Below are 14582 nucleotides of genomic sequence, written 5' to 3'. Positions count from 1 at the left end.
TTTGAACAAGCTATTCTCTGAAACCAAAGACCTTGCTGAAATCTAAACCTGACTTATTTCTGATATGGCCACTCACTAGGACATTTTCCCTCCGCTCTGTAAACCCAAGGCTACTGACAACAAATAATCCTTGACTTTTTTTTATGTAGGTCCAGGCTCCAGAGATATATGTAAATCATCTTACAGTTTTTGGCGATGTAATGTGTCTATGACATACTACAATTCCAAGGGCTTCACCTTTTGTGGCAGTGTCAAAATGAAGGAATCCAGAGACAGACCTAGTTTCGTCTTCCATTCCTCCTTCACCATCTGTTCGAGCACCAATAACAATAGGTCAGAAAAGGAAAAACACACTTTGAAATTACATTTACTTAGAAATGGCAAACACTATTTTATTTCTGGTTCAAAGAGCCTTTCGTAAATGAACAATGAAGATGCAAAGATTATGAGGACTAACTAGCAATGTTCCTCTGACTCCTTTCATCCCTAGGGGACTCGCACGTAACTCTGTAGAGGACAATTAGAGTTTCAAAACTGGCAAAACCTCATCATACTAAGGAAATGATTAAAAAGAAGCTTATGGTTCATTTGCATGTATAATACACATTGAAACAGCTCTGGTCATGCTGGCTCATTGAGACAAATGTCACCATTTTGTATAAATTATGATTTGCAGATGCATTAAGAGGAAAATAAAATTACATCCAAGGGCATTTTTGGGTTTGGGTGGGATTTTTTGGGGATTTTTCCCCCCTTTTCTTTTTGAAACAGTCTCTCTATCTGCCCTGGAACTCACTATATACAGCACTCTGACTTCAGACTGACCAAGATCTACCTGCCCCTCCCCGTGTTTCCCAATGTTGGAATTAAAGGCATAAGCCACCACACCTGGCCAAAGGACAATTTTTAATTTTGTGTTTTAAGGGTAACTATACTAAAGCCGGGAATAGCCAGCTCTGTCTCCAAGTGCCATCCTAAATGTAAGCTGTGCTCTCATCAAGAGCAATCTAGACACCGCACACGGAGTATCAGCACACACCTGAGTACGGCTTCACTGGCAATGTCATCCAGGAGAGGTGCAGAAGCCTCTGCGTATGTGACCGCTGGCGATTCAGAGAAGTCACTCTTAGTTCGATTGAGGCAGTCTTCATAAGCCACGACATTTGATTCAGCATAGAGATTTCATACTCTGGAATTTAAACAAATACATTTCATTTCCCATTGTTGTAACAAAAGATCAGAAAATTCCACAAATCACCAGACACTTCCTCATGAAAGTCAGTAATTTCTGAATTTTACTATCAAGATCAGAACATAAAATTATGAAAGAAAAAAGACACAAATGAAAAAGAAGTTATTCTGTGTCCACGAGAGGACCAAGGAGAACAATACAATTTATTAGTGTTGGATGTGGTATATGCCTTTACTCTCAGCATTTAGGAGACAGGATGGCTGTGAATTCCAGACTAGCCTGATCTACATCGCAAGTTTCAGGCCAGCCAGAGATACATAATGAGGCACTGTCTCCAAAAAAAAGGTTATTACAGACTAGTTTCACAATTTTATAAGTCTCCCATAATTTAATATTAATGCCACTTTCTACTTTGTTTTTAAGAGTAATTTCAAGTATATAACAAATCATAAAAATCATAATTTTCATTCCATAAAACACACTTAAACTCACATTACATAATTTTATGATATATGATAAATAGCTGGTGGAGCTCTTGCCTTCATATATAATCAGGGCTATAAATTCCATCTATAAAAGAAACGTAAAGGGGCTGGAGAGACATCTCCATAATTAAGAACACTTCCTACACTTGCAGAGAACCCTGATTTAATCCCCAGCACCCACATGGCAGCTCACAACTGCCTATAACTCAAGTTCCAGAGAACCTGACACTTCTTCCGACCTCCATGGATTCCCGCAGGCACATGGTATATATAAACACAAAGGGAAACACGCATATATAAAATTTAAAAATAAATCTTTCAAAAGAAGTTTTCAAATTCAGTATTATTATGCTTTGAAATAGTCTTGCAATATAACCAAGGCAAGTCTCAAACACAGTCCACCTGCCTCAGCCTCCTAATGCTGCAATTGTAGGCATGCGTGACCATTCCTGGCTCTGCTTGATGGATCCTGTGCTTTGAAGTACTAAATGATGGTAACGCAAAAATAACAACAAAGCAATAATATTAACAGATGTCAGTCTATCCTGCTTGTTCTTTGTGTCAACCCGACACAGGAACCACAACTGAGAAAGTGCCTCGTTCAGAGCAGGCTGTAGGCACGTCTGTGAGGCATTTTCTTAGAGATTGAGTGGGAGGGCCTGGCCCATTGCAGGATGCCACCTTGGGTCCTGGCCTGGACGGTGTAAGAAAGTAGGCTGTGCAAGCCAGTTAGCAGTGCTTCTTCAAGGTTTCTTCTGCCTTCAGTTCCTGCCTCCAAACTCCTACCTCGAGTTTCTGCCTGACTCCTCTCAGTGATACAGTGTGACCTGACACTAGTAAGATAAAATAAACCCTTTTCTCCTCAAGTTGCTTTTGGTTATAGTGTTTATCACAGCAATAGAAGCTGTAACTAAGACATAGGCCAAGCTAAGTCAATCTTTACAACACATATATCATAAACCAGACAGTGACTATTCTTTTGTATATACTCATGTATAAAATTTTAAAGTTTCTATAATGTTTTTGTATAAGCAAAACCTCATTAAAAATGAGAAATTATAAAAATATGAAGCTGTCAATTAGATAATTCCCAAGGATCTTACAGTTTTCTGAGAAAATGAGAAAGCTGACAATTACTAGCACTAGAAATGTGTAACAGAATGTATGGACCTCGGTTTCAAACTATGATGATATAAGGTAAGCTTCAGGCCTATACGACAGTGCAGGTCTGTGGGTCCAGTCGCTCAGGAGGTTGAGGCAGTGGAGAATAGCCTGAACGCACAAATTCAAGACACCCTTGGTTTGGCTGTAACATGGCTCAAAAGATAAGAGTACCTGCACCAGGCCCGACTACCCGAGACTGATCCCTAGGATCCGTGTGGCAAAAGGAGAGAACCACCTCCTAAAAATTGTCCTTCAACCTCTACAGGCATGCTGTTATGCAAAATATAATAAAAAATAGTTAAGTTCTACTATATGTATAAGAGATTAACACAAAAACATGAAGAAAAAAGTTTGCAAATAGTTCAGCAGAAGAAAATAAAAACCAGGCAGTCATGGTGCACGTCTTTAATCCCAGCACTCCATGGGTAGAGGCAGGTGGATCTCTACAAGTTCAAGGCCAGCCTGGTCTATAAAGTGAGTTGAAGAATAGCCAGGATTGTTAAACAGAGAAACCTTATCTTGCAAAACCACACACAAAAAAGAAAAAAGCCACAAAGAGAGAGGGGGTGGGTGGCTGGGAAGGAGAGGAGGGGGGAGGGGAGGGGAGGGGAGGGGAAGGAAGGGGAGAAAAAAACAAAGCCAGGTTGTGGTGGCGCACACCTTTAATCTCAGCACTCAGGAGGCAGAGACAGGGGGATCTCTGAGTTTAAGACCGACCTGATCTAGGACGAGTTCTAGGACAGCAAGTTCCAAGACAGACAGGGCTACACAGAGAAACCCTGTCTTGACAGACAGACAGATAAGACGCACGCACACGTGTGCATGAACACCAACCAACCAAAGAGGCCGGAGAGATAAGACTTCCTGCCTTCATGAGCACCAAGCATACACATATGACGTACAGATATACATGCAGGGGGAAACACAAACTCATTTTACAAAGGAAAAACGAGCTTGATAAAGCTTAAATTAGGCTAGAACAGTTCGTAGTCATGTCAATAAACTAGATTTATAATTTCCTTTAAAATTACTTTTCAGAGTTTTATTTCAAGACAATTTGACTAGTTTCGAATAATATAAGACACAAATGTAAATCAGAAATTTTCTAAGAAATATCCATTCACAGGCAGGCAAGATGTCTTAGCAGTAAAAGCCCTGCCACACAAGCCTGATGAGCTTGAGTTCAAAACCACAGCTCTGACTCACGTAAGAATGGAAGGAGACAGCAAAAGTTGTTCTCTCATCTCCACATGTGCACACCCACACACAAATAACACACACAGAGGAAGAGAGAGAATATCCAATTTCAGTGATCTTATCCCTCCAACACAGCCTTTAAGTTTTGTTAGTAAAGAACCAAATTCTCTCATTCAGATTATACTCATGTATTTTACACTAGAAGTGAAAATAGGAATTTCTCGAGCAGAAATTACAAAAACACCCAGAGTACCAATAGCAAGGACACAAATGAGGTCCATAACCTGCTGCTCTAAATTGTGTGTTAATAAAGCCAGGCAACAGCAGGGTAGACATCAGTTACACAATCTGACCAATCCTAAGCTGAAAACACAAAACCCAACATGTTCTAAACCCAAGACTCCTAAGTGCCCACATACCACAAGCAGAAAAGTCTACGTCTGACCTCACATGAGAGGTTGCAAACAAAATGAAGGCAAGCTAAAAATCTGCGGTAAAATGAACTTCAGGTTATTCCTATAAGGTTTGCATATACACATGAACTTCGTGTTTAGAACTGGGTAGAGTCTCCAGGATACCTTAGATGAACTACCCCAAAATCAAAAGGACTGGAGTGGGTCGTGGTGGTATACACCTTTAATCCCAGCTGAGGAGTAGTACATCAAAGGCCAAGCTCAGGTCCAGATAAAGATCCTATCAACCAACTCATCAGTCAAATATTCAAATTCTGAAACACTTCTTATTCCAAGCCTTTCAGGTAAGAGTTCTCATCTTATAGTAATAAAGCAATATAATGTCCTACCTTTGTTAGAGAAAGGAAGATGTTGCAACTGAGAAAACAAGAAATCCTGGCTGGTTCTCAAGTACCTCATAGTAGGACCAGATGTATCAGAGCATGCACATAACTGATATATCACCTAATAAAATAAAAGTTCTCAGTCAGCACTGATTTCAAGATAACAAAATGAGTGTAAAAAATTAAAATGCATCAACAATGCAAGCAAATGGAAAATCACATGTATAAAAAATATAAGCTTATTCTTAAAAAAAAATTACTTATGCATTTTATGTTTATGAGTGCTCTCTATCGATATAAACACATGCATGCTAGAAGAGGGTGTAGGACTGCATTATAGACGGCTGTGAGCCACCATGTGGTTGATGGGAAATAAACTTAGGACCTCTGGAGGAGCAGTCAGTGCTCTTAACTGCTGAGCTATCTCTCCAGTCCCATAAGCTTAGATTTCTAAAGCCAGGTCCTTGGTGTGCCAGCTCAAGAATACACGCTGAAACACAGTTCAGAGTACTGACATTTGCAGACATGGCCTATAATCCCAGAACTAAAAAAGCTGAAGCAGGGTAATCATTAGCTCAAGCCCAGCATGGTTACATAGCAAGACCCTGCATTCAAAATAAAAATAAAGAAGTTTTATTTGATAGGACCAAATCTTGAAATCATTCTAAACATATTTATTAATACAAAACACAAAATTAAGCTTTAATACTTTAATTAGTAGTAGTACTACCTAGTAGTCACTTCAGAAAATCATAATTATTTTATCTCAACTTCAAAAAAAAAACCCAGTAAAACTTAGTAGAATTGAAACAATCACTGTTTAAAAAAATTACAAAGTAGTTCAGCAATGAATCAATATGTGGCTGAAAGATGCAGCATGAATTGAGAAGTAGAGTCTTTACATGGGTTGATGAGTTTGAATTAATAGTAGCAATGCACTTCTGTGACTCTAAGAAGAGTATCTATTAGCCTAGCCAAATCTGAGGCCGCTAGTAATAATAGTCTATGACTATCTTGGCACAAGCACAGACTATGACTAAACAGAAACTATTTTAAAAGTTGAACCCAAATTTATTGTATATTTTATTCAAATAAATAAAACTTCATAATAAAATAAAATAATTACAAAGGTTTGTGAACTTCACTATATTACAAATACAAGCTCTGAATACAACTTTAACAAAATAGTAAATTTGAGGGGGAATCATTTATATCAATCTAAGAAAAACTGAGATCTGATAAATATACAAAGATCTCCATTATGTACATGATTATCAGAAATATCTAAATAGACAAAATGGCATAAACATGAAAATCACTCAAAATAAACCGAGTCCATCTATTTTTAATAACAGACAATAATTAAGTCAGTTGTGGTGGTCAAGTAACCAGTCCCAGCTCTCTGGAGAGCTGGAGAAGGCAACTTGAACCTACCAGTCTGAATCTCGGCTGGCAGACAAAGCAAAAATTTAAGAGTCAAATATGTCTCTTAAAATACAAATCCCTGAAATAGATGATAAGCTTTTCAACTACTTCGGAATATATATAAGATTCCATAACACTGAGCTTCAATTACCTCTGATCTCTCATTAAAGAAGATCTAATTTAGATTCAAAGAAGCATGAATGTTTGGGAAAACCAGAGAACAAAAGTGAATACTGAAAATCACAAAGATAAACATGAAAATAACAGATATGTCTCCATTACACTTGGAGAATAATCCTACTTTTTAAGCCATGAAATGTGAATCATAGTGCTCTTAAATTGAGGAATTAGTCACGAATTATAGAGTCTAGTTCTAAGAACACTAAATGGAGTAAAACAAGACACAACACAAGGGAAAGTTCTCCAGCCAATCTGAACTCCAATCGGATTCTGCCATCTCCACAGCTGAGGACTTCCTTCTTTATAAGCTTCTTCAAAGGAGCCGCTTGTACGGACACACTATGCCTCGGCAATCCATTTCACAGATGGAAAATTCAACACCAGAGAAGCTACATAGCATGCCCAAGCTGGCTCAACCTGCCAGGGGACACAGATGGCGACCAGGGATCTTTTGACCCAAGCCCGCTCTAGACCCCCAAAACATACTTTAATACAGCACCACTGGTAAAATCCATCAAAACACCCCGTAGTTCTCATTTCTCCACTGTCAGGAGCCTCACATCTGTAGGATTTTGTTTATGCCTTATGGATTTTTATCCAATAAACAAAGACTGGAGAAATTGTTAAATGAATTCATTTCTATCCTAAATGCCCTCTTCCATCTATGAACTCAGCTGCCCAAGTTTCTGTTCAGTTGCTCACAGTGCTATCCACTACGTACCTGGTAGCACAGCTCGGCCAGCTGAGGATACTCCTGCACAGCCACAGGGCCAGTTCTCCCTTCTGTCCCTTTCTCCAGGATGTTGAGGATGGCATGCAGGCAGGTCCGAGGGCAGCCTAACACTCCTACACGGAACCAAAAGGAAATGCAAGTTTTCTCAGGGTTTCTGCATCACAAATCTGGGACTCCCTTTATCACAGCCTAATTTTATAAATACATGCTCAACTGTGAAAGTGCTACAGGAAATACTGATACAGGAAATTGACAAATCTCAATTCTATAAATCTTTAATCCTAGTGTCTGACCTACAGTACTTTTCAAATATCATTTTCTAAGTGAACTGCCCTGTGAACCCAGAATTTAATAAATGAAAATTTCTACCAACAAACACATAAGAAATAGATGCCCACGTGTGGTACAGCTGTACCTGGGTCTTGCAGGTTCGTAGTACTGATGGGTTTCTTCAGTTCAAAGCCCAACAGGTAGAGAGCAAGATTGGGTGGATTGCGTTCTAGAGATGTAATGAGAAGATTCAAGATGTGGATTCTCGTTTCGTGGCGGATTGCAGCTAACTTCTTTTCATATTCAGAACCTGAATACAGAAACCACAGAACAAAATCACAAATCAATGGAAGGAAAGCACACCAAACATTAAAGAAACATGTACTCAAAACCCCAAATCTACTTAATTCTTGACTGACCACTACATTGCTTTGATTTAAACAATCTTAAACTCTTTATTTATTCTAGCAAGTTCTCAATTTTATCTTACACCAGCACCAGATAAGTGTTTCAAGGTTTTTCTCTTTATACCTCATATGTATATAAAATAAAAACACATGTGTTACTCAGAGCCATACCCTCTTCAACACGGACAAATTCTTCTGTGTCTTCACTATCCAAGCACTCTACGAATCCAGCCATCAGCTTCTGGCTCACACTCTGAAGTCACGGACAGAAAAAATGATGAATTAATAAAACTCTACACATGAGACAACCAATGGTAAACACGGCACATCTATTCACCTGTGAAAACAAAGCCAATCTGTCCCAGTATTTAGGCTTGTTTTGTTTTGAATTTTATGTCTATGGGTATTTTGCCTGCTGAATGTCTGTGCACCAAGTTATGCCTGGTGTCCAAGGAAGCCAGAAGAGTAGCCAGATCCCCTGGAACTGGAGTTACAAACAACTATGAGCTACCACGTGGGCCCTGAGACTTAAACCCAGGTCTTCTGGAAGAGCAGTCAGTACTCTTAACCACTAAACTCAATCCCTCTCTCCTCCCCTCCCTGTAGTCCCTAGATTTTAGTTGCTTTTAACTAAAAGAAAACTTAGCTATTTATATTGCTACACATAATCAAAGCAGACATGGTGGCATGCACCTACAATCCAAACACCAGCCAAGCTGAGGTAGGATGATCCTAAATTTGAAGTCAGCTTGCTCTGAAGAAAGAAAGCAGACCAAGTGTGGTGAGACACTTCAATCCCAACCCCTGGGAGGCAGAGGTAGGACAGATCTAAGTTCAAGACTCACCTGGTCTACACAGTGAGTTCCATGCCAACCAAGGTTACATAATGAGACCCTTCCTCAAAAAAGAAAAAGAGAAGGAGGGAAACAAAAAAGAAACCTGGCAGGAAAGAGTATGCTCTGATCAGGAATGATAATAGGAACTTAATTTACAGCTCAGCACAGTGGCTCACACCTGTGACCCACCGCGTAAGAGGGGACAGGACATGGAAGGGTTCATAGGTTCTAAGCCAGTCTGGACCACATAGCCAGACCCATTCTCAAAAAGAGAAAAAAAGCCAGATTCCAGAAGCCACATCTGCATCTCACAGTAGCCCTCAGCCGTGGTACTGCCATCATTCCAAGGTACTCACACGATGCGATGTCACCGTCATCCTCTACAACTGGAACTACCGGCACAGTGGCAGGGAGCCCAGCAATGTGATCGGTCTTATAAGACCCACAGCCAAATGATGATGGGGCTGTGAGACAGCTGCGTGAGTGCGGTGCTTGCTGCTGAGCATAACGAACTAAATTCAAACCCCAGAACCCACATGGGAAGGGGAAAAATGACTCCTCCAAGTTGTCCTCTGCCCTCCAAACCCACGTCTGCAGGCCTTGTGCGTGGAGATCCATTCCCTCCCCCCCCACCAACAAATAAAAACTTAAAAAACAATGAACAAAATAAAGATCTATTTCATCTGAAGTGATAAAATGCTCCTGTTTTTGAAGCACTGTTGAGGAGATGCCTCCTACAGACGCTAGTGTTTACAAGCTGAAACACAGCTGCAGTAATCCATCAAGGTCAGCACAGCAGCCAGAGCTCAGAACCCACCATGTCAGGGCAGGAGACTCTTCAGTGGAGCCTGGACCAGCCAAGGCTACATAACACATTTTAAAGGAAATAAGGAGAAACTAAACGATTAGGAACAGAAGAAAAAGGAGCATTTGAGCCGATAACGGAACACAGGCCAAGTCAACCTCTCCACAGGTGGAGGCAGGAGGTTCACTGAAGCAACACAGTAACGGTCTCAGAGAAGAAAAAAAAATAAGATCCTTAAAAACACTCTATAATAGCAAACATAGCACAACTGTGGATCGCCAGAAAACCACAAAGATAAGTAGGCCAGCACACAGTGTGGCTACAAGATCAACGCCTTCAAATGCTGAGATGCTGGCCATTCTGTAGACGACCCAGTCACACACTAGAGTGTGAACGCTCACAGAGGCCTCACTGCAGAGGGTACACACTGCAGAGACAAACCGCAGTTGAGTGCACAGCTAGTTCCCCACCTATCTCTTATGGATGCACCTACTCTGTGAAAATCATTCCACAAACAATACAACTCACCCAGCTACTGTGGCAGCTAAATGCATCAACAAGAGAATCAGTTACCTGGTCATGTGTGAAATCGCCAACCAATTTTGAATCTGAATGTTGGGAATTGCAAGAGATACAGCAGAGGATCTTGGCACTTTCAAATGCCAATTCAGGATTACTGTTCCCATGATAGATACCTTCAGAAGAAAACATTGAAAAACAATGTGATCATGCTTGGCTTTTCACTGCTGTCCAGAAAAAGAAATTTTGGGATTTGAAAGATGGCTATGGCTAAGCACATTTGGTGGAGGACCTGGTCTGGCTCTCAACACCTACATCTGCTTACAATTACCTCAAACTCCAGCTCTAGAGGATCCAACCTCACCTCTGACCTCTGCAGTGCACATATGCATGTGATACCATAGAGACAAGCAGGCACAACAAATAAATATAAAAATTAAAAATATATACTCTTAAAAGAAAAAGAGAAAGAAAACTTAAAGTTCTAAGGTTCACCTACAATATAACACTTTCGGACAAGTGAGAGAAAGGTGTCCCCTTCCAGCTACAAAAGAACCTCTAACAAGTTGAGTAAACTGAGTCATGCCTTCCAAAAATACCTGCGTGAAAGTCTTAGTCTACAAATGACTGATCTGAAAAAAGGGCCTTTGTATATGTAGGAAATCAAGCACCCATAAGGTGATTAAGGAAGACTGTGCCCGGCTACTGTATGTCAGCCGGACACGAAACGAGAACTCATCTGGAAGAGGAAAACCTCAACTGAGAAGATTGTTTTCCACCGACACTGCGCTTTGGGGCCAGCCAGTGAAATTTCTTGATTGACAGTTTATGTGTGAGGGCCCAGCTCACTATGGGCGGTGTCACCCCAGGGCTCATAGTCCTGGGTACTTATAAGAAGCTAAACAAGCCATTGAGGAGGCAGGCAGTAAGCACCATTCATTCCATGGCCTCATGATTAGTTTCTGATTCCCAGATTCTGCCTTGAGTTTCTTCCTGACTTCCATCAGAGATGGGAGTGTGAGCCGAGAGCTGTAAAGATAAAATACTTTCCCCTCAAGTTGCTTTTTGATCACATTGTTTTATCAGAGCAATGGAAAACGAACTCAGACAAGGGTACAAGAAGACTTCCCTTACAAAAGGATACGTGGACATAAGCACTTCCAAAGATCACATAAGAAGAAGCTGAGGTGAGTGATTGATTTTACAAACTATGCAACACCAAACCACCAGAATGTCAGCAAATGTACGTGTGTAAATATCCATGTAGTATATAGGACTGGGAGTGGCTCTCTTATCCCTACCCCTCAAATACTGAGTTTCCCTACAGAAACAAACTCTGTTCATTTTGAACCTAAACTTTTAGGACACAGAATAAGCTAGGAAGAAGGGAAAAAAAAAAGGCATGATTAAGGCTTCCCGAGTGATTGAAATAAGAAGTGAAATTAGGTAAGATTAAAGTAGGCCAAACCCAATAATCTGTGATGTATTAAATACAACAAAAAAGAGAGAATAAAACCTGGAGAGCCACTCTGTCATTCTCTTGCTCTCCTGACAAATGTTCCTTACCTGGCAATGTTAACCACATTGTCGGCCTTCTTAGTCCTGGGATTAATTCCCTGCAAGAGCTGTTCCAAAGGGGAGACGATGAGAGCCAGTTGACTCTCTCTCAGAAGGTCCATGAAAAGGTTCTCCTTTTGCAGAGTGAGATTGAGAAGTGCTAAGCAATCTGACTGCTTTTTTCCAGTGTTCTTCCCTGTAATCCCAAAGGAAGTAGAATCTAAATCAATCTTGGAAATGAGAAAACAAACTTAAAAGGCAGGTTTTGGTTTCAAAAAGTCCTTGTTTTTTTTTTTTTTTACAAACGTTTAACAGCACACACCCAGGTATTTCTGTGGCTCAGGCTACCATATATTAGCTTTCTTTCTCTTTTCCGTGGATCCCCTAGAGCAGCGGTTCTCAACTTTCCTAATGCTGCAGCCTCATGCTGTAGTGACATGAAATTATAAAATTATTTTCATTGTTACTTCAAAACTGTAATTTTGCTGTTATGAATCATATTATAAATATCTGATATGCAGTGTATCTAATATTTGATCCAAAGGAGTCGTGACCCAAAGGTTGAGAACCACTGTTTTAGACAATTGCTCTCTGAATGGGGTAAGGTGTGCCCAGAGACCATTTGACAACACCTATAAACACTCATACATTCTAACTAGGAAGGTACAACTGGAACCCAGCAGACAGAAGCATACAGCACGCAGTACAGCACCCACAACAGAGTGATCAAAACTCTCCATAGTGCTGATGAGAAGTAAGACACAGCACAGGATTCGGATTCAGAGTTAGGCATGTTAAAGATGTGAAAGCGAGAGAAACATCTGAATTACCTGCAGAAGACCCTGCAATGAGATAGTGACAATAAACCAGTCTCAGTAATTCAGTCAGTTTTCACTCACAATGACTCACTGCAAATACCACTGTTGTTGAAGAGACTCTTACACTACAAAAGCCAAACATGTCACCAGTTCTGAAGTCACACAGACTTTTGGGCACATACCAGGGAAAGGCGCGTAGGTATCTAGCTGCTTAACTCCTTCTTCCAGTAAACTGAGAGCAAGTTCCAACATGGGTGACTCATTCAGAAGATGATACATCAGACTGAAGCCAGGTGGCTTATAGGCTATGATTTCTTCTCCTAAATAGGACACAGTGCAACAGATGATGAGCCAGCATTGGCTTAAAACTATTTAATATGCATGTGTGAGTGTGGTGTGTTGTGTGTGCACGCGCACGTTTGTCTGTATGCACACGTGCACCATGTTCAGAATCATAACTTGCTGGAGTCAGTTCTCTTCTACTGTAAATTCCAGGGATTTTAACGGATACCTTGCAAGTGGCCACTACCTATGAAGAAACAGTGAGTGTCCCACCCTCACTGGCCCCTCAGTCACAACTTTGTTAGACTCTGTCTCTGAATGTTGTATCACTGTAACTTAAACAGGATGAACTCGGGTGAAGGCAAGCCTACAGCTGCGACAGCGACACAGCCGTTGAGAGCATCAGGCCCACAGGGAAATGGCGCCCGTGCATGGGGACCAGGGCCACCATCAAAACAAGTGAACTCATGGAAGGAACTATGACCTATTTTCTCTTTCACAGAACATGATTAAAACAGTAAAGCAAAGATTGAATTCTAATCTTAATCATAAATTTCAACTAACATTTATATACATAATAAGTAAATCAAACTCTGACAATTACCTTGTAGCTCCACAAACTGATCTACAAAATCTTCAAGCTGAGGCTCATAATCTCTCAGTAGCTTATAAAATACTTCCAAGACAACCTCCGCAACTTCCCACTACAAAAAAAAAAAAAAAAAAAAAAAAAAATCAGCAATAATGAACAGTCCAAGGTGGGAATTGTCAAGTTTTCCATTCCCTCCACTCTACTCTCCAGAAGAGAGACAAAGTCACTAGTCTACTTTATGAATTTCATTGCAAACATTCTTAACTCACAATCTGTCAAAGATAACAGGTTGGGCTTTTTTACAGATAGAACATGTTTTAGATGTTACTTAAGAGATATCTCTTCAGTCAAGTTTGAGCTCTTTTACAAGCTTAAGGTACTGACCATGTTCACTTTATAATTACACAATATCAGATTTCTATAAAGTTCAAATAGTTTGCATTTTCTCTAGGCAGCTCATATGAAGCTCAGCACAGTTACCGAAACCCTCAGGTCACATGGCTCAGACCAGGGATCTCTGCCCAGCAACCAGCCAAAATGCCCCAAATGCCCCCATAACCATCTGACTGTTAAAGATGGACTTAAAATAGTTTACATGGAAGGACACGTAAGTACAGCTATATACTCAGCGAAATTTAAACTTTGCTTTAAAATCCATTGCAGAAAGTACTTTATTACCTATTTCCTTTTGTGACGGTGGAGACTGAGCCCAGACTGCACATGCAAGCCACTGCTCTCTCACAGCACAGCTGCAGCCCTTACACAGGGGTCTGGTAAATGCCTACCTTTTCAAATGACTACTTTGAAGTCATTAACTTACAAGTTTATCAGGGCGGAGTTTTAGAATGGGACTACACTCTGGCCTTTTTGGATTTTCAAAAAAAAGGCATTATCACCTCACAAGATTTGAAGACTGTTTAAATCTACTACCTCTAAATTCTATAGTATAAATTCTCCAATCTAAAGTACTGTTGTCCATGAGAATTCGCTGTCTTAAAATGTAGTTACCTAAATTAAACTAAAGAAAGTCTTAAAGAAATAATATTCTAAAACTTGACAAAAATTTGTCAGAGAAAATAAAACAGGAAGCAGCAAGAAAAGCACCAATGTTTGCAGGGGAACTCAGATGGGCAAAAACTGTCTGGAGAGGACGTGGGTGACTAAAACTGCAAACACTGTGGTCACAATGACATTGTACAGACGTCTAAACACACTCGTTTAAACACGAGTCAGAACATCTGTGAAAAGACTGTGGTGAGCACACATGCACTGCTCATCTCAAATGACGTTTAATGGAGCAAGGTTGCTATTAATATTTCATCAG

At 40.3% G+C, this 14582-nt stretch overlaps 1 protein-coding gene across 1 annotated transcript in view; it reads right to left on the bottom strand.

Moving 5' to 3' along the window:
• Nup205 (nucleoporin 205) overlaps positions 1–14582 on the bottom strand; it is a 70609-nt gene that overhangs the window by 22321 nt on the left and 33706 nt on the right. Inside the window, 10 exon segments of the mRNA XM_038319416.2 lie at positions 238–309; positions 1040–1189; positions 4841–4955; positions 7161–7285; positions 7588–7752; positions 8021–8102; positions 10064–10184; positions 11573–11762; positions 12567–12704; positions 13271–13370. Coding sequence (XP_038175344.1) covers positions 238–309; positions 1040–1189; positions 4841–4955; positions 7161–7285; positions 7588–7752; positions 8021–8102; positions 10064–10184; positions 11573–11762; positions 12567–12704; positions 13271–13370 — 1258 coding nt within the window.

Source organism: Arvicola amphibius, chromosome 2 (assembly GCF_903992535.2).
Source record: "Arvicola amphibius chromosome 2, mArvAmp1.2, whole genome shotgun sequence".
Lineage (NCBI taxonomy): Eukaryota > Metazoa > Chordata > Mammalia > Rodentia > Cricetidae > Arvicola > Arvicola amphibius.
The sequence above is the reverse complement of the archived record's forward strand: the minus strand, read 5'-3'. Positions and strand labels throughout refer to the sequence as shown.